The 21,216-nt window shown below is 42.0% G+C and overlaps 1 protein-coding gene across 3 annotated transcripts in view; it reads left to right on the top strand.

Moving 5' to 3' along the window:
* Window positions 1–20,907, top strand: part of CDH11 (cadherin 11) — an 85,017-nt gene extending 64,110 nt beyond the window's left edge. For all 3 annotated transcript variants that reach the window (XM_079315880.1, XM_079315878.1, XM_079315879.1), the window contains 11 exons: window positions 1,228–1,604; window positions 3,481–3,775; window positions 4,487–4,606; window positions 4,993–5,160; window positions 7,491–7,678; window positions 9,155–9,408; window positions 10,577–10,713; window positions 10,912–11,033; window positions 12,120–12,237; window positions 18,071–18,322; window positions 19,596–20,907. In XM_079315880.1, coding sequence (XP_079172006.1) covers window positions 1,377–1,604; window positions 3,481–3,775; window positions 4,487–4,606; window positions 4,993–5,160; window positions 7,491–7,678; window positions 9,155–9,408; window positions 10,577–10,713; window positions 10,912–11,033; window positions 12,120–12,237; window positions 18,071–18,322; window positions 19,596–20,092 — 2,379 coding nt within the window. In that variant the 5' untranslated portion in view covers window positions 1,228–1,376 and the 3' untranslated portion in view covers window positions 20,093–20,907. The remainder of the gene's footprint in view (window positions 1–1,227; window positions 1,605–3,480; window positions 3,776–4,486; window positions 4,607–4,992; window positions 5,161–7,490; window positions 7,679–9,154; window positions 9,409–10,576; window positions 10,714–10,911; window positions 11,034–12,119; window positions 12,238–18,070; window positions 18,323–19,595) is intronic.
* The last annotated feature ends 309 nt before the right edge of the window (window positions 20,908–21,216 follow it).

Genomic DNA, 21,216 nt, shown 5'->3' with positions numbered 1-21,216 from the left:
AAGGACATGACTGCATAGGATGTGAGAAAGACAGCCCCAAATGAGTGGGTTTGGGACTAGTGGGATGTTTGTCTATGGCAGTAGTTACAGAATGTGCTGTAGCTTCAAGGTTTTAGGTTTTGTCTATATTCACATTTTCTCTGCTGAAAAAATACCATTCAGATCTCTTTATTTCACATTTAAAAATCATTCTGTTTTACAGCTGATGGTAGCACATACTTATACATTTGTCTGTGTAAATGTAAGATTGTTATCAGTATCTTGCAGAAGAGTAAAGTGAATCACACCGAAAACCAAACCAAGCATTGTAGGAACCTTGCAAAATTTGTTGTTGTGCAAAGATTCAAGGGGAATATGTTGGAATGTATTCCAACATGCAGGATAAGAGAAAGTGGCCTTTGTGGTGGATCGAGGCCGCTTAGTTCAGGTTCCCCTGTATTATGCAATTTCTCCCTCAAATATTAAATCTGATCTAGTGTTTTAAGAAGTATTGAAAAGTAGGAGATCAATGTAATTTTGGTAATTTGACACCCAGGGAAAATAGAAATGAACAGTTACATCAATTGTTACAGTGTCAGAAATGTCTGAATGCATTTTTATTGGTTTGTGGCATTTATGATGCCCAGCCCAGAGCAGCACATTGGCAATCAGTGCTGATGGTGCCTTGATCCTCAGAGGTCCTTCCAGGGCCTAAATCCAAACTGGGGCTCCTTGGATCTCTGCCAGTGCCTGCTCCTGCCCAAGAAGAACAGGGGTGGTTATGTTCAGCACAGGGATCTGTTGATCATGAAAGGGCTGGTGGAGAAATATTGCATTCCTGGTAGGTCTTGGGATCTCCCTTATATCTGGACCTTGCCTTAGCAGCTTCTATCTAAGGCTTCTATCTAAGATCCAAAGAGGGATTAGGTCTAAATTAGGTATTTCTACAGTTATCTTGCATCTTGGGCTAAATCTATTTGAAAGGATCTTAAGAAAATATTATTTCCTATGTATTTTTCAACTTGCAGCCACTGAGTGGCCAAACCAGCCAGCCAGGAGATTCTGCAAGGTGGCAGCTCTGTGTAGCAAAACATCAAATCTGCTCATTATTTAGAATTTAATCAGTATTGATGTATTTATTGTAATCTTATCTTGATATTTAGCAAAGACCTAGTTCTGTTTTGCTAAATAAAAACCCCTACTACATCCTCAAGGAACTGACGATTTTTCCCATTTTCCCTTTTGCAGGAGCTGAGCTGGGAAGCTGCAGAGCATTAAGGGGATGTGTTCAGTGCGTGGTGCCATCCTATGTGCACAAGGGCTGGTGTGAAACTCCTCAGTGGCCCCACTTTCTGAGTGCCCAGGCGGAAGGGTGGAATCTGGGACAATAACCAAAAATGAAGGAACAGCATTGCTTGCCCGTGGCCCTGCTGTGCCTGGGGGTGCTGAGCTGCAGCCAGGTGCTGGGCACTGAGAGGCTCAGCCACGGCAGCCCCTCGCTGCACGGGCACCTGGAGAAGGGCAAGGAGGGACAGCTCCTGCACCGCTCCAAGAGAGGCTGGGTGTGGAACCAGTTCTTTGTCATCGAGGAGTACACGGGGCCAGATCCTGTGCTGGTGGGAAGGGTAAGGAAGGATTCCTTTTCCAGCCAATATTCTTAATTTGAAATTATTTTATTGATATTATGAATATTTATTTTTTGAGGGGGTTTTGTAGATTTTGTTTTGCTTTTGCCTCTGTGCTGTATACATTGCTTCTTCATTTTCTGGTAGCTCAGTTTAGGTGCGAAGCAAAATACTACCTCTGTCAATAAAAATATTTCCATTGACCTCAGCAGTCCTTGAATGAAGGTGTGCAGGCTGTTACTCAGCAAGACAGCAAGAACAACACCAACAACTTGAACAGAAATATGTCTCAATAAATATCAAAATATGTCTCAATAATATAATTCTCAGGTCTGTAAAAACAGCAATTAAAATTTTAATGTATAACACAGCAGCTCAGTAAAATAGATATCTTTTATCCTCTCATTTTCAAATTATCAGTAAAATTAAATATATTGAGGGCTATGTATAGAGGGAGGTAAATATCTGTGTACATGTGTGTATGTACACACATCCTGGACTGTTTTTTTATTCTGTTACTGTCTAACACTAATAAAATACAAACAAATAAATAAACCAGTATATTTGCCAGTTTCTAAATGGGAAGCAGAACAGTGTTGACTTAACCCCAGCAGAAAAAGAGTGGAGAAACAGGATCAATGTCAGCAAATACCATGCTGGTATTCTGGTGTAAAATGGTGCAATTTTTTAGCTGTCAATATAAAATCAATAAATCTGTAATTTAGCTCAATGTTTCCTTCATTCATCAAATTGAAGTGTGCACTGGTTCTGGTATGATAATATTTAGTAAGCATTTGTGGCTTCTTTTATATTAGAGAGCATGTAATTAAAAACTAGTTGGCAGTCACAGAACCCCCAGAATCCCAGGATCAGTGAGGCTGGAAAAGCCCTCCAGCCCATGGTGTCCCAGCTGTGCCCATCCCCACCCTGTCCCCAGCCCAGAGCTCTGAGTGCCACCTCCAGCCCTTCCTGGGACACCTCCAGGGATGGGCACTGCAAACCTCCCTGGGCAGTTCCAATCCCTGAGCTCCCTTTCCATGGGGAAATTCCTGCTGCTGTCACCCTGAGCCTGCCCTGCCCAGTCTGAGGCCGTTCCCTCTCCTCCTGTCCCTGTTCCTGTTCTCAGAGCCCGACCCCACCGGCTGTCCCCTCCTGTCAGGGAGTTGTGCAGAGCCACAAGGGCCCCTGAGCCTCCTTTTCTCCAGGCTGAGCCCCTGCCCAGCTCCCTCAGCCCCTCCTGAGTCTCCAGCCCCTTCCCAGCTCCATTCCCTTCCCTGGACTCTATCCAGCCTCTCCAGGGCTCTTGTCCTGAACTGAGAGCCCCAGAACTCGACACAGCCCTCGAGCTGTGGCCTCAGCAGTGCCAGCACAGGGGACAGTCAATGCCCTGCTCCTGCTGGCCACATTGTACTTGCTACAAGACAGGGTGTCCTTGGCCTTCTTGCACCCCTGGGCACAGCTGGGCTCACTCATTTATCACTTAACTCATCCCATTTGTCCTTTAAGAGCTTTTTACATGAAACCCAGTAGAACATGATTCATTGCAATGTATAAAATCTTTGTAAAAATTACTCCTCCTACCAACTTCATGCAAATAAAGAATCTGCTATAAGTATCTTCTCGTGTATTTTCCTCCTTAAATCTGAAATTTGGGGTTTAGCAGCACCCTGCATTTGGCAGGAGGATGTCTGGGCTGGCACTGCCTGGATGCAGGGTACATGTGGTCACAGCATATTCCTGACGGTGGATTATTGCCTGTTGAAGCCACAGTTGAAATCTGTGAAATGATGGCAATTTCCTGCACTTCTTTGTTTCATAAATGCATCCAGGAAATGCGTGCTCCCTTGCTAAGGTGTGTCTGTTTCTCCTTTTGTAGCTTCATTCAGATATTGATTCTGGAGATGGAAACATTAAATACATTCTCTCAGGTGAAGGAGCGGGAATCATTTTTGTTATTGATGACAAATCAGGGAACATCCATGCAACCAAGACACTGGATCGGGAGGAGCGAGCTCAGTACACCCTGACAGCTCAGGCTGTGGACAGGAACACCAACAGACCTCTGGAACCCCCTTCTGAATTCATTGTCAAAGTTCAGGACATAAATGACAACCCCCCCGAGTTCCTCCATGAAAACTACCATGCCAATGTGCCCGAGAGATCTAATGTAGGTGAGTACTGCCCTTGTGGAAGGTGCTGCACTTCCAGGACATCTCAGCATTGTTTCATTCTTATTGTCAAGGATTTGGGGAAGGAAATTTTCGTTTGTGTTCAGCCAGTGATTCACCTGATGTGTTTAATCTGCTGGCCAAATGAAACCCTGCACAGCTCCTAACTGGGCAATGTTCCTAGAGCAGAACTATTTTTCCTCCTAGAAAGGAGCATGAGAGTCCCCTGGAATTTATGGAGTGTGAATCCTCTGGGGTAAACATGAAGATCATTCCTTTGGCAGAGTTGTGTAATAAAGGTGGGAAGTTACTGCCTCCCCATCTATTCAATTTTCATCTCCTGTTTGAGCTTGTGTCCATCTCAGAGATTTCTATAGGAATGATTTGTCTGAAACTTACTGAGAAAAGTGTAAAGGAAAACTATTGTTTGGCTGTCTAACAACAAAAGCAATATAAGGCTTAAACTACTGAGGGGAAAACCCATAACAGTGCAGAGTGACTGCTGACTTTTATATCTTCTCTAGTTACAGCATTAATCCACATCACAGCTGGTGACATCTTTTTTGATCATACAAGTACATTTTGTCATAAAGAAATTGTCAAGTAATTTTGATTTTCATTTATCAAACGTGGAAATAAAAAATTTTAGGAATAGTTCTGTTGTGTGACTGAAAGCCTCTGACTCTCCCTCCTGTGTTTTCTCTCCATTTTTAGGTACATCAGTTATTCAGGTAACAGCTTCAGATGCTGATGACCCTACCTATGGGAACAGTGCCAAACTGGTTTACAGTATCCTTGAAGGCCAGCCCTACTTCTCGGTGGAGGCTCAAACAGGTATTATTAAACAGCTTCTTTGATTCACCTCATGACCAGAGGTGAGCTGAATGCACTGACTGGGTGCAGCTGCTGATGTGTCTGAGCAAAGCTTCCTGCTCTGCTGCAGGCTGGTCTCCTGGCATTTGCTGGAGCTGCTATGCCACAAAGTTGCTGCTGTTTCTGTGTGTTCTGTATGCTGTGATGGTTGAAAGGCTGTTTCTGTGCTGACTGTAATTCTCCAGGCCTGTCCTCTGTGTGGAATATCAGGGCAGCTTTCCTCACAGCGATGCTCAGGGGAGGCAGAGCTCCCCCATCACTGCAAACATTGCTGAGTTTGTGCACTGTGAGTGCAGCATCCAGGTGTTCATTAAAGCTGTGTGTGCCACCTTCCCTTGTGCCTGCAGGAATCATCAGAACTGCCCTTCCCAACATGGACAGAGAAGCCAAGGAGGAGTACCACGTGGTGATCCAAGCCAAGGACATGGGAGGACACATGGGAGGCCTCTCAGGGACAACCAAAGTGACAATTACGCTCACAGATGTCAATGACAACCCACCAAAGTTCCCACAGAGTGAGTCCCAGCACAATCCTTCTTGCATCTCCCACCAGGACCCACCTTTGTGAAATATCAGATACACCCAAGGCTTGTGAGAAGGATTGGATTACTGCAGTACACGTGAATAAAGAAGTCTTAGTCACTCATTTTTTGCTGGTAACATATGGAACTTTAGTGTCTGGATTATTTGCTTTGTGTTGCAAAGTGAGTAACTTTTAGGGCCAGGATTAAGTTGCAAAGATTCCTGTCCCTGTACTTCATTTTTTAAGATACTGGGCCATGCTGTGTAATTTATATGAGCAGATAGACATATATATATTCTTCAAGACTCATAGTTACTGTGGCAAAACAAACTAAAATTAGCACAATTACATTTTTCAATTGTTAAAGTGTATTATTGGAGGTTAAATGCAGCAATTTTTTATACCTGATCAATTTGCTTTTCACATATAAAATTAATCAGGGTTGACATTACCAGACACAGCCTTCACAGCTGGGTGTAAATATATTAATGGACCCACATATCTGTTCTGCAGCTCATATCTGTGAGGGTTTGGGGTTTCTTGAGTGCAGGGCAGGCTCCATCTCAGCCCACTGTGTTTCTGCTCTGAGCAGCACTTCTGACCCTGACATATTCTGGCCATGGCCACCCCTCCAACAGCTCTCACAGCTCTTCTTCCAGTGCTGCAGCTCCCTGGCTCCTCATTCAAGAGCTGAATGTAAAATTCTGTGTCACCATTATCTACCCATCAAAAGAAAATTATTAAATCCTAAAAAATCAGCTTTTGCATGCCTTACAAACAAGCCTTTCACTCCACATCATAACCTGGAACATCAGGATACAATATTTTGTTAACTCCATCAAATGATGGAATTTTCTCCACGAATTCAAGTCCTTTTACTGAGTGTTTTGCAAGAACATTTTAAATTATCAGAAATGCCTAAAAGCAGTTCCTCTACTTAATCATTCACCCCCAGGTTAAATCTGCATTTGGAATGCTTTGTAACTCAAAACCAAGGTTTAGCGGTCAGTATAAACAGCCAAATTACTGATATTTTTATTATTATTCTTTTCTTTTCTTTTCTTTTCTTTTCTTTTCTTTTCTTTTCTTTTCTTTTCTTTTCTTTTCTTTTCTTTTCTTTTCTTTTCTTTTCTTTTCTTTTCTTTTCTTTTCTTTTCTTTTCTTTTCTTTTCTTTTCTTTTCTTTTCTTCCTAATGTTCATTGCTCAAGCTGTTAATAAGTTAAATGCTTAAATTTTGGGTTCTTTGGGGCTGGATTTAATGATCTGTTTCAATGACATGTGGCAATTGTTTTTATGGGTAATGAGCCACGTCCCTGCCTGGTGTAAGTCTCCTGATATTCTCAGGGTTGCCCATGGAGCAAAAAAGAGCAATTACAAAGGGGAGTAAATTTGATTATTTTATTTTATCATCCTTTTTTGTTTCCCCCTCTCCAATTTATTACTGCTGATGATATGGCAGAAAATGCTGACATAGATTTATATATTTAGGATCAGGTTATGTTATCTGAATTCTGAAGGGGGTTGGGAAAGTTTTGGAATCAATAGTGCCTAAAGGACAACTGTTGGAGACAGATTTTTTCCAGGAGCAGTGTTGCTGTCCTTTGGTGTTCCTGAATACTCAGGGAAACACCTGAGGGATGTTTGGGGATGGTTTTCCTACTGGAGCTTGTTTTGGAAAAAACATTTTTTGCTTGGCATGAAATCACATACAAATTGGTACATATTCTCTGTGGTGTGAATTTTTAATAATCATTGTTACTCTACATTCACAATCCAAATTCAGCCACAGAGAGCAGCAGCTTTATACTTTAGCCAGCACAGCAGGCAAGATTTATCCAATTTACTGTATACAATTTATGGATCTTGGATGAATGGGCAGAAATGAGCAGCAGAGGTGAAGGTTTTACCATGCATCATGCAAGAGAGAGTTTCCGTTCTATTTTTGAAATAACACCTCTGCTATTGATGGTTGCCTTGATGCCACAACAATTTCTGCATTCTGGGTGATTGGTTGTCCTTTTAAGCCCCTTCCTGGGCAGAGGGGTAGCAGGAAGGAGGTTGTGTCCTACACATTATCCATGTGGGTTAAGGTTTCACAGCTGATTTGCTGCTCAAAGCTCTTTAGAACAGAACAGAACAGAACAGAACAGAACAGAACAGAACAGAACAGAACAGAACAGAACACAATATTCCTTTGGGGTGTGAAAACGCCAAAAAGGGCTGTGGTTACTGGGAACTCCCAGGCTGAAAGAGTGAACAAGTAGGTGGGAGCAGCCTGCTCACTCGGGGCACTGCCTGTTGTGCTGCTGTCCCTGCCCCAGGTGTGTACCAGATGTCGGTGTCGGAAGCGGCTGTGCCGGGAGAGGAGGTGGGGAGAGTGAAGGCCAAAGATCCTGACATTGGGGAGAATGGCTTGGTGGCCTACAGCATCATCGATGGGGATGGCATGGACATGTTTGAAATCACCACGGATTATGAGACTCAGGAAGGGGTTGTGAAGCTTAAGAAGGTGAGTGATGCCTACTTTTATGTAGTGTTCTTTGCTGCTGACAGAATATTTGGTAATAATGGATTACCACCTAAGCTAAAATATTAGTAAATGCAAATTTCACTTAATTAATTTCTCAAGGTGTGATTAACTCTTAATATTCCATTTCCCCATTAGCTGAATTGGAATGGAAGAAAATAACCAAGAAGAGTTACATAAATACTGTACAGTGGATTAATTGCACAAACTAAATGAATTCATAATAAAAAGTCACGGTAAAATACGATGCCATCAGCTTCATTGTTAATGAAGTTTTGCCTAGTGCTGATAAGTAGCAGACATTCACTGTTGCTTTATGTTCAGTCTGAAAAGCCTCATGACCTATAGTTTGAATTCTTCTGCTGTGCATTGTCCACAATAGTGTTCTGAAGGAGTCACAGGCTATGGGAAAAGCAGCAGAAGGGATTTCACACACAGCCCGTCAGCAGAGCTTTGAAAGTGTTATCAAATTAATTTTAAATTGCAATTACAGAACATAAATCTTATCATTATAGAAGCATTATCATTTTGCCCTTTGTATCTTTAGAACTATTTATCTCTCTTGGAGATAATCAGAACTCAAAGGAGAAGGCCTGGGCAGCTTCTGGTCAGCCCTGCCCTGCCCTTTGGGGCAGTCCCTCAGGAAGGGTCTCAGAGATCTCCTCTGCTCAAAACTGCCCTGATTAGATTTCTGTCTCTGTTCTAGAGGTGGGAGTGGATTTTTTTGTGTAATTTGAAACGTGGGTGAACTGTCACTCCACCCAGTCTCTGGTGTTAACATACTTTGTGAGTTGTGGTTGGCCACCTGCATGATCATTTTGAGGTGCAGCCCTGCTGCCACTTCATGCCAATGCAGGCACAGAGGTATTCTGGCTTTGATCAGGCTCCCAAAAGGACTTGTTCCAAGGGACATTATTCCACCTGCCCTTTGGAAAGTGCTATGAATTCCGTGGTTGGAGAGAACTGCAGGAATGAAAGCACTGCAAACTATCTTCATAGTTTCCCCACTACCTAAATAATTTAATTATCTGTGTGCTATCTCATGGTGCACCCAGGAGCACTTCAGACTACATCCACATGGAATACCTGCCAGCCTGGATAAAGCTTGGCTCTTGTGGGAGCCCCTTTCCCATCCCTTGCACTTCTGTGCTGCCTGGAGGGCTGCATGGAGACAAGGTTAATTTGCCCAGTACAGATGCTTTCGTCAGCAATACAGCAAACAAGAGAAAGACCAAGACTCTGGGGTGATATTTTGAGTGCCCTCCTATGCTGCTCCATACATAGAATGTAGCTCCTTCCATTTGAGTCTTTATGTTTTTAAATACACACATTTCAGTCCAAGCTTGTTGACAGATGCTCACATTTGTTTGATGTCATTGAACACTAGGGTGCTGCCTGCTGCTCTGACAGCCTGGTTTCCCTGACTCTGGAATGCACTTGTCTTCTTGTTTCTCACAGACCTTAGATTATGAAACCAAAAAGTCCTACAGCCTGAAGGTGGAGGCAGCCAATGTCCACATTGACCCTAAGTTCATCAGTAACGGGCCCTTCAAGGACACAGTGACAGTGAAAATAGCAGTGGAAGATGCTGATGAGCCACCAGTGTTTTTGAAGCCAAGTTACATTTTTGAAGTACAGGAAAATGCAGCATCTGGTACTGTGGTTGGAAAAGTCCATGCCAAAGACCCTGATGCTGCCAACAGTGCTATAAGGTTTGCTGCATTTCCTGTTTCTTTCTGTGCATTAGCTTTTGGGTTTGATAGGGGCGATCTGAAGACAGGGCAGCAGATCTACAGACACCCAGAATATTGAAACTTTAACCATCTTTGTTCCATAGGAAGCCAGTTTCTCAAAGCCTGTATCATACTATAGCTATGTCTAATTAAAATATATTTAAAAGCATCTTTGGTAGACTCTATTATAAACTAAATTTTCCACAAATATACTGTTATCACAGCATGTTTCAAAATACAAAAGTCTAGAATGTAGATTAGGGATTGGGCTGGGTAAATGTTAAGTATTAATTGTTAAAGACAAGCCCACACAGACCCCTACTTTCTGCAGTTGTGTTGGATTGTCTTGGAATCACAGAATCATGGAATGGTTTGGGCTGGAGGGACCTTAAGGTTTATCCATTCTTATCCCCTGCCATGGCAGGGACCCCTCCCAGTGTCCCAGGCTGCTCCAGCCCCAGTGTCCAGCCTGTCCTTGGGCACTGCCAGGGATCCAGGGGCAGCCACAGCTACTCTGGGCACCCTGTGCCAGGGCCTGCCCATCCTCATAGTAAAGAATTATTATATTATAATAGCCTTCTATTAGTTTAATTTTGTTTGTCATGTCCTCAGTGTAACTTAAATTATGAAGACCTCTTTTGTGGATATACTTAACATTTCAAGGAATTTCAACATGAATTATGAAAGTCAGAGCTGTATAAAGCTGTACAAATGTGCAGAGAGTGGATAATACTTGATAAATTGGCATGATCAATTAATATTCTGAGTAAATGAATGATTGGAAGATTTAAAAGATCACCATGATTAACATGAAACAGAAGAGAAAAATATCTCAGTAGATATTTTTATCATGTTTTATAAGAGAAGAAAATATAGAGTATATTAGGGCTTTGATTTAGAGACTTCAAATACCAGCAATTTTCACTTATTACAAACATTCTGATGTACTGTTTTTCTAAATGTAGAAACCAATCAGGTGATTTTCCTTTTAAAAGAACACAATTGTCCTTTTGACAATGATATTGAGGGCAACAATAGGTGTACTACTTAAAATCATTTAGAAATTATGATTATATAGAACAAATCTGGATGCATGAAACTTCTAAGTCTTTCTTGTCTCTAATTACTGACTTTCAATCTTCTTTAGATATTCAATTGATCGACACACCGACCTTGAAAGGTATTTTGTTATTAATGCAGAAGATGGCAATATCAAGACAATAAAGACTCTGGATAGGGAAGAAATGGCTTGGCATAATATCTCTGTCTTTGCAGTTGAAGTCTGTGAGTATTTCACTGAGGTGTTTTAGAATCAGTGCTACGAATCCTGTAATCCTCCAATTGTCTCAGTTTGATAAACTGCAAGAAATCTCAGCAGAAATATCTCAGCGTATTTGATCTTTTCTTGGATGCAGCTGGGAATTTGTTTGTTTTGGGGGATTTTCCTGTTCCTGTCTCATCCTGGTGTTGCCTCCCCTGCAGACAAACAGCACCAGGAAGCCAAAGTTCCCGTTGCAATCAAGGTCATTGATGTCAATGACAACGCTCCCAAGTTTGCGGAGGCCTACGACGCGTTCGTGTGTGAGAATGCCCGAAGCAATCAGGTACGGGCTGCCCCCTGTGCCCCCCCCCATGCCCCCTCCTGTGCCCCCCTCTGTGCCCACCTCCTCTGCTCACCTCCTGTGCCCCTCTCTGTGCCCACCTCCTCTGCTCACCTCCTGTGCCCCCCTCTGTGCCCATCTCTGTGCCCCCCTGTACCCACCACTGCTCTGTGCTCACCACCTTTCCTATGCCCACCATCTTCCCCCTGACCACCATCTCTCCTCTGTCCACTGCTCTGTGCCCACCATCTTGCTGTTCCAATTACCTTATTCCCAACATCTTCCTGTGCCCACCACCTTTCCTGTTCCCACAGCCTGTCTCTGTCCAGCACCTTCCCATTCCCTACCTCCCCACACACGGCTCTTCCCGCAGGGGGTTAGCCCAGTTTTGCCCTGTCAGCTCCAATGAGAGGGAATAAATGAACATTTGTTTTGAGGCCTTAGCCAGAAAGCCTTGAGCACCCAGAAAGGCACTTTATTTCTGAACTGCTATCAACAGTTATCCAGTGCTTTGTGCACAGAGTGGGATTGGTGTTGGCTGAGAGTTCCCACCAGCACAGGGGCAGTGGAGTCGGCTGAGGGCAGCTTTCCCAGTTATGAGACTGGTTTAAATATTATGGAACTACTCAGTGTCTTATGGGAAGAATCCCAGTGTGGTGCTTGTAGAGTTTAGCCAACAGATTTATTCGTGGCAATCTGTGAGGTGTTAGGAGCACAGAGAAATAGAGCTCTGCACATGCTCTGTGCCTTTGCAGTCAGCATAGCAGTTTAAAAAGGACTTTCTCAGCTGCTGAGTTTTCTGCAGAATTGTATTTAATCTATTGTGTTACCATTAACACATATTTGTGTATAAGAATGTTAAAGGTGTGTGCTTTTACAGCTGTAACTCTGGGGTGATTAATGCAATAGTAAGTAGAGATTGGCTGTTGTACTTTGGAGTCAGCTCCGTGTTTGGAATTGCATATATTTGTATTTGAGGGGGGTTCTGCTATTTCACAATTCTTACTCAAGGGCTGTCTCAGAATGCTGTCTGTATGTGATGTACCCAGAGAAGGAGCTGTTTGTTTACAGAGTGCTTTTCTTTTACAGCAATTTATTACAATTAGTGCTGATGACAAGGATGACTCGGCCAATGGACCAAGATTTATCTTCAGTTTACCACCTGAAATTATTCATAATCCAAATTTTACACTCAGAGACAACAGAGGTTTGTGTGAAGATTCCCACTGTATCAGAATCCAAAGAAATTACAAAGTAGAACTAATGGGCAGTATAATGCAACAGCCTTGTCATTAACTTTAGCAGAGTGTCTTTCTCTGAGATTTAGGAGAAGAAGGCAAAAGCATACAGCTGAGATGCAATGATGTTCTTGAGAAAGTGGGATGTTTGTTAACTCACTTGCATTTTCTTGAATGCATATTTTAAATTACATAATAATACCCGACAGGAAGAATCCACTGCCATTTTATCTCCCAGGAAGGGGATAAAACCACTGCCAAACTCTCAGTAAATGGAATTGGCAGATCTCCTTGATTTAGAGAAACCTAAAATTAGCTGAGACAGCATAAATTATTAGGCTGCTTGTATTTGTTCACCACTGTGCCTGCCAACTTTTGTAAATTATGGATCACAAGAGACATGGGCTAGATTTCCAATGAAATTAAATCACTGCCTGGTGCAGGAAATGAAATGGGGATTTGTTCTGTGGAACATACCTGGATTGGCTGCCTCAGGATCTGGATATCCTGATCCCTTTGCCAGTTTGATATTCACAAAATAAAGCAGAGCTTTGCATTCAGATTGATGGCTAGATGTAAGAAATTTGAAAGCAAAACCCTCAGGCCTGGGTGAGTGTCAAAATTCAATTGATCACAACATAATAACATCAGTGACATGAATTTGCCAGAGGCTGAGCGAGCTAGGGGAAGTGGGTAAACTGAAAAAAAAAGTCAGGTTTGGCCATTATACATATTTATTCAATTTATTTCATTGTATTCTGATTCAATGTTCATTTTTTATTTCCCTTCTCAGGGAAAAAACTGTTTTAGCTTCTAAGGAATTGGTTTTGATTAGCAAGCTTGAATGTTTGAAGGAAACTTGACTGTTTTCTGAAAAGTAAAACTTGGTTGAACTGGTTTAAATAATTAATCCAAGAGTGCCAGAAGTACAAAAGGCAACACAATCCAGATACATGATTTCAGTAAAAACTGTTCTGTTGAGGCACACTTTATATTGCTCTCCACATCTGAAGGGAGGGCAATTATCATCAGAGCTCCCAAACAAAATCTCTGTTATTCCTGACTGATCAAAGTAATGCTGTTGCTTAGTGCTTGACACTTGTACACACATAAGCAATTTATAAAGGAACCAGTGCAGGGCATATATTTATTTTCTTTAAAGTAGTAAAACACAAGTTTTGAAAAATTCATGGGTGTATTTTTAGAGAGGAGTAAATAAGCATGTATTCTTTGCTTGAGACCTGGAGGCCAGATTTCACTATAAAATACATTTTTTGGTCACCACATCAAACTGAAAGTAGATTAGATTTTATAATCTAGCAGAGGAAGCATAGGTCAGAGTGGAGATACTCTGATGGATATTATGGTTCCTGACTCCAGTCAATCCCACTCATCCTTCATTTCCATATGCAGCCAGTTCATTACTGGCAAAATTAACCCAGATAAAAATGCATTCTAGTCAAAATTATGATGTCTGTTTCTACCTGACAATACTGAAAAAGGTTATTGCAAGAAGACAGTATTAAGGAATTGAATCTTCCCATATAATTTTGGGTTTTGGATGTAAGTCTGAGGGAAATCATCCATTTCCATCCTTTCTTTCCCTCATTTTGTTCAATCCTCAGTGCAATGATGTTGTTAGTTTGCATATTTCATGTGGGTTATTAAAGTAAATTATTCTAGACCAAAGTAAAAAAGTTAAAATTCTGTGTACTCTCATATAAAAAAACTTCTTAGGGAGAGTGTGCTACCGTTTTCAAGTCAAATAATGTCTGTGGTCATTTAAAGTTATTTTTTTCAGTTGTAAATCTGAGTATTCTATAAGCCATGCCACAGCTTTCAGAGGGAATTGCTACTTTCAGAGAAAAATGGCTTTATTAACTGTGGAGAACAGTTAATGAAAACTCCAGTGTTTGGGCCTATTACAGAACTTTAAAGTGAATACAGTCCCATAATTATCATTTAATAGAGTTTCTTTTTACCAGCTCCTGAAGGTAATCACATATTGCAGTAATCCAAAAAAGCATAATCATGTTCTACATCCTATTAATAGCCCACTGTGTTACCAAGTTTTTAGCTGAGCCCATCTCCCATAGAAAACATGAGATAATGGCGTAGCCCATGCTGGGATAAAACATAGAATTACTTTTGCACTGTTTCTTTATATTATAGCTCATAAACAAACAGCACTGTCTGCCCAGGCTCTGCTCAGTTCCCCCACTGAAGTCAGGCCTTCAAAAGAGCAGCAGAGGCTTGTGGCCCTTCACAGCAGAGAGGCAGATTTTGAGTAAATGGATTTCCTGCTTTTAACCCTACTGGCTCCTGTGCTAAGATGTCCTTTCCTTGGGCTCCCTCAGCCTGGAATTGCTGGAAGGGATGCAATCCCAAACTCACAAGAAAGAGCCTGAAATTAAACTTGTGAGCCCCCAAAAATCTGTGCCTGAAATCTGCTTTTTACACTCAAACACATACTTCACATTTTTTCAACAAAAAAAATTTGAAACACGCAATCAAGCCACAGGATTTTGCCATGGATTATCCGCAGCTATTGCCACTCCTGGGAAGGATTTTAGACAACTGGACCCCTGGAATTGTTTCATTTTGTGGCTTAATCAGCACTTATCCCTGATATAGGTGATAAAATTCACACTGCAGTTAGCTCCTGTAATCTAGAATCCTCCTTACACAACCTATGTTTTAATAAGCCCACAAAACCTAAGATACATTTGCCTATGCACACAGGAAAAATTGGAAATCGTCAATATGATCACCAGAAAAAAAGACAAAAATCAAAGATCAGGTAGATCAGTATAAGGATCACAAAAAATAATGCAATTTTAGCTTCCAGTTGTGAGGATTTCACAGAGAGCACAGGGAATCTTCATTTGCAACACCTCTGGATATTGGGTAGCCAAGGCAATAATAGCTGGAAAAATGTGAAATTTTGGGAATGGCCTTGAGATGACTGTTCTTTTCCTTCTTGTGTTAACCCCCATTGTGTTCATTAGGACTGACAGTCAAGTAGTTCCCATGTGTGTTAAGTAATAGTTTTAAGCTGGTATTGACATTTAACTTCTGTTGGCTTAAAAAATGCCATTTTGCCAGGATTACAGTTCTACTCCTGGGCCTTGAAAATAATAAAAAAGCAAGGATGAGAATATTAGCTAGGATTATATGTTATCTTTTATCTAGGTAAGAAAGGGGTGTTTGTTTTTTTTCTCTTACAGATATTATGTTTCTTCTAAATGTGAGAAGTGAACATAAAACAGTAAAAGTTTAAAAAATGGCCTTTTAGGCTTGATGTATTGTAGTCATTTTTTAAACTTTAGCCAGGCATGTTGTTTGGATTTTTCTTTAAAAATATTTATGTTAAACTAAAAATCACTTCCCATTAAAACATATAAATCAGCCATTGGATCAAAATCATCTTTGTTTAGTTTAAGTGACTGCACTAGACCAGGCCAGTCTGTACAATAGCTGAACAATTTGCCATCCTTTTCTTATTTCTAATTAGGGATACTATTTCAGCTGACAAAAGGCAAGAAAAATAAAACACATTCTAAAATATGCATAGCCAAAGACTACATGTACTAATATATGGTATTGTCATTCCTTACACAGTGCCCTTGCAGCCTGACGACAGCTGTAGCTCAGCCCCCTGTTAATGTACATATTTTTTGCCACAAGAATAATCTGCCCTGTTGTGATTTTTCATTTAATGGAACAGATCTTGGTTCTCCCATTGAGGAAATTAATTATTAAGTGCATTTTAGAGGATTCTGTAGAACAGTTTTGTTCTGGATCAGTATATTAGTTTAAGCTAGCTGATAGGTTAATAGATATTAGATGTATTCCTATTTTACCAAATTGCTATGAACCCATTAATTTAAAGTCCTAAGATAAGGTTCCTGTCAGGCAGATACTGATATTGCTCAGGTGCTGTAAAAAATTGTGCCCCAGAGTTTAGGAGGTGCAGGGGAACATTCAGGAGATTAGGAGGACTCTGAGAGAGACAAAGGGCACCTCCTAGAGCCACGAGTAACAAACAATCAGATCTTTATTAGCATCTCTGTCCTTAGCAAATGTGACATTGTGCAAAGGAGAAGTTAACAAGCTGCTTTCTACCCAGCTGTTCTTTTTGTGAGACTCAGCACCAAAAAGCAACAGTTGTGTCATGGCCAGGTGGGCACTCAGGGCACCAAGGGTGTGGGCTGGCAGGACAGGTGAATGTATGGGGTGTGCATTCATTTGGTATGCAATGTGCAGCTCCTATCTAAAATACTCATCCTTTCTGGTGAAGTTCCTGGGAGAGTCAAGCAGTGCAAGCATCCTCCTCATTTCATAGACTGACCACATCTGGGGACAGTTTCAGACCTTGTCCTACATCAGAGGCACTGCCTGCAAGGGTGGTTAATGCAAGGCAAAAATGCTTCTCTTTCTCTATATTCTCTATATTTCTCTATAATTTATTCACAGATTTCCATGGAAATCGCAGTGATTAGATCATTAGGAGAGGTTTTATGGTTTGCATTATTAAATTCTGGGATTTATGCTGACTCTTCAACAGGAAAACGATTAATCTGCAGAAGCCTGAGGCAGCAGTAAAGTGGGTATCTTCAGAGGTGAACAGCCCTCCCTCAGCAGATAAAAGAACTTCTCTTTTTTTCCCCTTTTCTGTTATATAGATAAAAATAAAGAACATACCAAGCCAGGAAAGGTTGTGTGGAATAAATCTTCAATATAAACTGGCTTTTGAAGGTCTGAAAACCAGGGATATGATTGCTTCACTTTATTTACTTTGGGATGTTTACAGCTGCTATAAACTTTGGTTCAGGCTGAGCTGAGAGAGAGAGGAGGGGCACAACAAGGGAGCCCTGCTGGTGTTCTCCTGGGAGCGGGAAGCACAGGCTGCCTCAGCCCAGGGTCTCATCTCACCCTGTCCTCCTTCAAGGCTTCAGGCAGAGGAAGTGTGCAGGACTGTCCAAAATGTCCTGTGATGAGGTGGCAGATCATTTTTGGTCCCCCGCACCATGGCAGGTCACCTCCCATGAGGACAATGGCAATAGAGTTACAGAAATACTGCCAGGAGTTGGACTCAGGGATCCCCAGGGGCCCTTCCCATTCTTTGATTCTGTGATTCAGCTCTTCCTCACATCCATGTAATTCAAAATGTGCCCAGACATACTTTGCATGTATGATCAAGCTCGCTGAATTTGGAACTTTGGGTGAAAACCAGATTCTGATAAAACACACTTACCTTCAGCATTCCTTACTGAAACAACAAGGCTCAAATTTACTCATACACAGCAAATACTGGCTTTTGTTTTGGTGGGAGTTTCATTATCAGAGCCCATTTCAGGACAGATCTCTCTCTACCATGATTTTAGATGTGACTCCAAGAACACGTAAGGGAGATATGGGTGTTATCCCTCCACTGAAAGCTTTAATTGTGGAGAGACACTAAAACCAGCTCAGACAGCAATAAGAAGGTCCAACCATTTGGATAGTTGAAAAAATATTATGACTTACTCAGAAAGTTACAGGTGCTAAAAGGTGCTATCAGACAGAGATTATCTGTGTTGCTTGTGTTAATTAAAGAATTAAAGCTGAGTGTGGTGCTGTATGAATTAATAAAATGCTGTAATTGCTCTTGGGTCATTAGAAAGGCGACACTCTCTACTGGTTTATAATAGAAATAACGCTAGAGCCCCTGAAAATTGCAGCACGATAATTTCCTTTTCAATACTGACCAGGAGGACTCTGTGCAGGAATTACTGACGATTCTCTCTCTTCCTCAACCAGATAACACGGCGAGCGTGCTGGTGCGGCGGGAGGGGTTCAGCCGGCAGAAGCAGGACCTGTACCTGCTGCCCATCGTGATCAGCGATGGCGGTGTGCCCCCGCTGAGCAGCACCAACACGCTGAGCATCCGTGTGTGCGGCTGCGACGGCGGCGGCTCCCTGCTCTCCTGCAGTGCCGAGGCCTATGCGCTCAGCGCGGGGCTCAGCACCGGCGCGCTCATCGCCATCCTGGCCTGCATCGTCATCCTCTTAGGTGAAATGCCTCCCTTCCCTGCTGCTCCCCGGGCTTGGTCCAAAAAGGAATACTGCCCTCAGCTCCAAGATGGAGAAAGGAATCTTGATTTTTCTAGGGAGTGCTGATCTGCCAGGCTGTGAGAGGCTTTGGGCTGAGCTCAGGGGGGCCCTGCAGGGCCTGAAGGAGCTGCAGGAAAGATGGAGAGAGACAATTGGCAAGGGCTGGAGGGATAGGAGCCAGGGAATGGCTCCCAGTGGCAGAGGACAGGGCTGGATGGGATATTGGGAATTAGGAATTGTTCCCTGGCAGGGTGGGCAGGGCTGGCACAGGGTGCCCAGAGCAGCTGTGGCTGCCCCTGGATCCCTGGCAGTGCCCAAGGCCAGGCTGGACACTGGGGCTGGAGCAGCCTGGGACACTGGGAGGGGTCCCTGCCATGGCTGGGGATGAAAAGAGATGAGCTCTATAGCCTCTTCTTCTATCCTAAACCATTGAATTTGTGTAGATGTGCTTGGAGAATGTCCTTCTGTGGCCTAATGCCAGCTAATCAGGGACACTGCTTAAAGGAGGTCATGACATAAAATTCCAAGCTTTGTGATCTTCCCTGGATGGCAAGTTTCTTATTGAGGTCAGCCAGGATTAATGGCCCCTGCCAGCTATTTCCCTCAAACCCATCTCATGTTGAAGACAGATGAGTAGCTTCTCATCTCAGTGGAAGACCTGCTTTTAAGAAAGTGCTGCAAAGTGTTTCCTGATGGTTTGGAAAAAAAAACTTATACAATATTTTCTAATTTCCCTGTAGTGTTTTGTAGTGTTTCTTTTCTCATATACTTTATTTTATAGAAATTTGAAGTGAGAACACAAACAAAATACGTCTTTGGAGGTGTTGCTTAAAAAAATTCCATTTTAATGGAAATTACACTTGGGATTAGAGAGAAGCTTTGGGCATACAGGAGAAGATAAAGACTCATCTTTTTTTTGTTGCAGACATTCATGTGCTTGGGCTGCTCAAAGGCAGTGCCACAGTGTTCTGCAGCACTGGGGGCCCCACAAACTCTTCCCTTGAATTAGTGTCGCAGTAATGAGCAATTAGCAAGAGCAGTGGCATGCAGCCCAGACAGAAAGCCTCAGATCACTGTGTTCAGTTCTGTGTACAAACATCGCTGCTTTTACCTGAAGGAGTCCTGAAAATGCAGCAATTCAGCAGAAGAGGCGAGGGCTTGGGGATGCAGTAATTCCTTAGAAGGGAGCTGCTGTTCGACAGTCAGTCTAACCCGTGTTTTGTTTTCCGCAGTCATTGTGGTGCTGTTTGTCACCCTGAAGCGGCAGAAGAAAGAGCCCCTGATCGTGTTTGAGGAGGAGGACGTGCGGGAGAACATCATCACGTACGATGACGAGGGCGGGGGTGAGGAGGACACGGAGGCGTTTGACATTGCCACGCTGCAGAACCCCGACGGCATCAACGGCTTCATGCCCCGCAAGGACATCAAGCCTGAGTACCAGTACCTGCCCAGGCCAGGGCTGAGGCCTGCGCCCAACAGCGTGGACGTGGATGATTTCATCAACACCAGGATACAGGAGGCTGACAACGACCCCACGGCCCCTCCCTATGACTCCATCCAGATCTATGGCTACGAGGGCAGGGGCTCTGTGGCTGGGTCCCTCAGCTCCTTGGAGTCAGCGACAACAGATTCTGACTTGGACTACGACTATCTACAAAACTGGGGACCTCGATTTAAGAAACTTGCAGACTTGTATGGCTCCAAAGACACTTTCGATGATGATTCTTAACAATAAAGTTTAAGATTTGGCCTTAAGAACTGCGTCTGAAGTTCTGAAGAATCCAGAGGAAATGTAAGCAGGTATTTTTTTAAAAATCAAGAAAAATTTCATTCAGACATTTAAGTTTGACAGAGAGGATTCCTTTGATAAAAAGGGACATGAAAGTGGTAAATACTGTGAAGTACCTTTTCCCACAAAAGGCAAATCTGGAAGTTGGCTGCCAGCTTCACTGAAGGAGAAAACCCACTTAAGAAATGCGAAATATTTAAATGAAGGAAAATGCTAAAAGCGAACCTACAAATAAGGGAAATCTTTTATGTGTTACGAACATCTAAATCTTTTATGTCAAAGAAGCTTCCACAAATTAGAAAAGATAACAGTTCTGAGCTGTAATTTCGCCTTAAACTATGGACACTCTATATGGTAGTGCATTTTTAAACTTGAAATATATAATATTCAGCCAGCTTAAACCCATATGATGTATGTACAGTACAATGTACAATTATTATGTCTCTTGAGCATCAAACTTGTTACTGCTGATTCTTGTAAATCTTTTTGCTTATTCTTTCATCTTGAACTAATACGTGCCAGATATAAAAACTCTGTCTTGTTGCGGTGGGAGGCGCCCGATTTCTATGTCATTTTTAATGTATCTATTTGTACAATTTTAAAATTCTTATTTTAGTATACATACAAATATCAGTATTCTGACATGTAAGAAAATGTTACAGCATCACACTTATATTTTATGAACATTGTACTGTTGCTTTAATATGTGCTTCAATATAAGAAGCAGACTTTGAAATAAACTGATTCTTTTTTAATTCTTGTTCTGGTTATTAAGCATATAAGGAAAGACATAGTGTTTCTAATGTCCCATTTATAGTTCTGACTAATTTACTACAATTGTGACCTTTTAATAGCCTTATTTATTATGTGTTTGTAGTTGGTTTGTTGCCTTGTTAAGTGATTATTTAAAAATCAAGTACATTTTACAAATGCTTTTTAGATTGAAACAAATGTAACGTCTGGTGAACATTTTGTACCCTATTTACAGCTTGTTGCTGCTCCCAGAACACAGTAAGAATCATCATATAGTCCTACTGTGTCTCCTGGATTAAATTAAGTGTAAT

The sequence above is a fragment of the Erithacus rubecula genome, assembly GCF_903797595.1.
Source record: "Erithacus rubecula genome assembly, chromosome: 12".
Taxonomy (NCBI): Eukaryota; Metazoa; Chordata; class Aves; order Passeriformes; family Muscicapidae; genus Erithacus; species Erithacus rubecula.
Note: the sequence above shows the minus strand (reverse complement) of the source record. Positions and strands in the feature narration are given on the sequence as shown.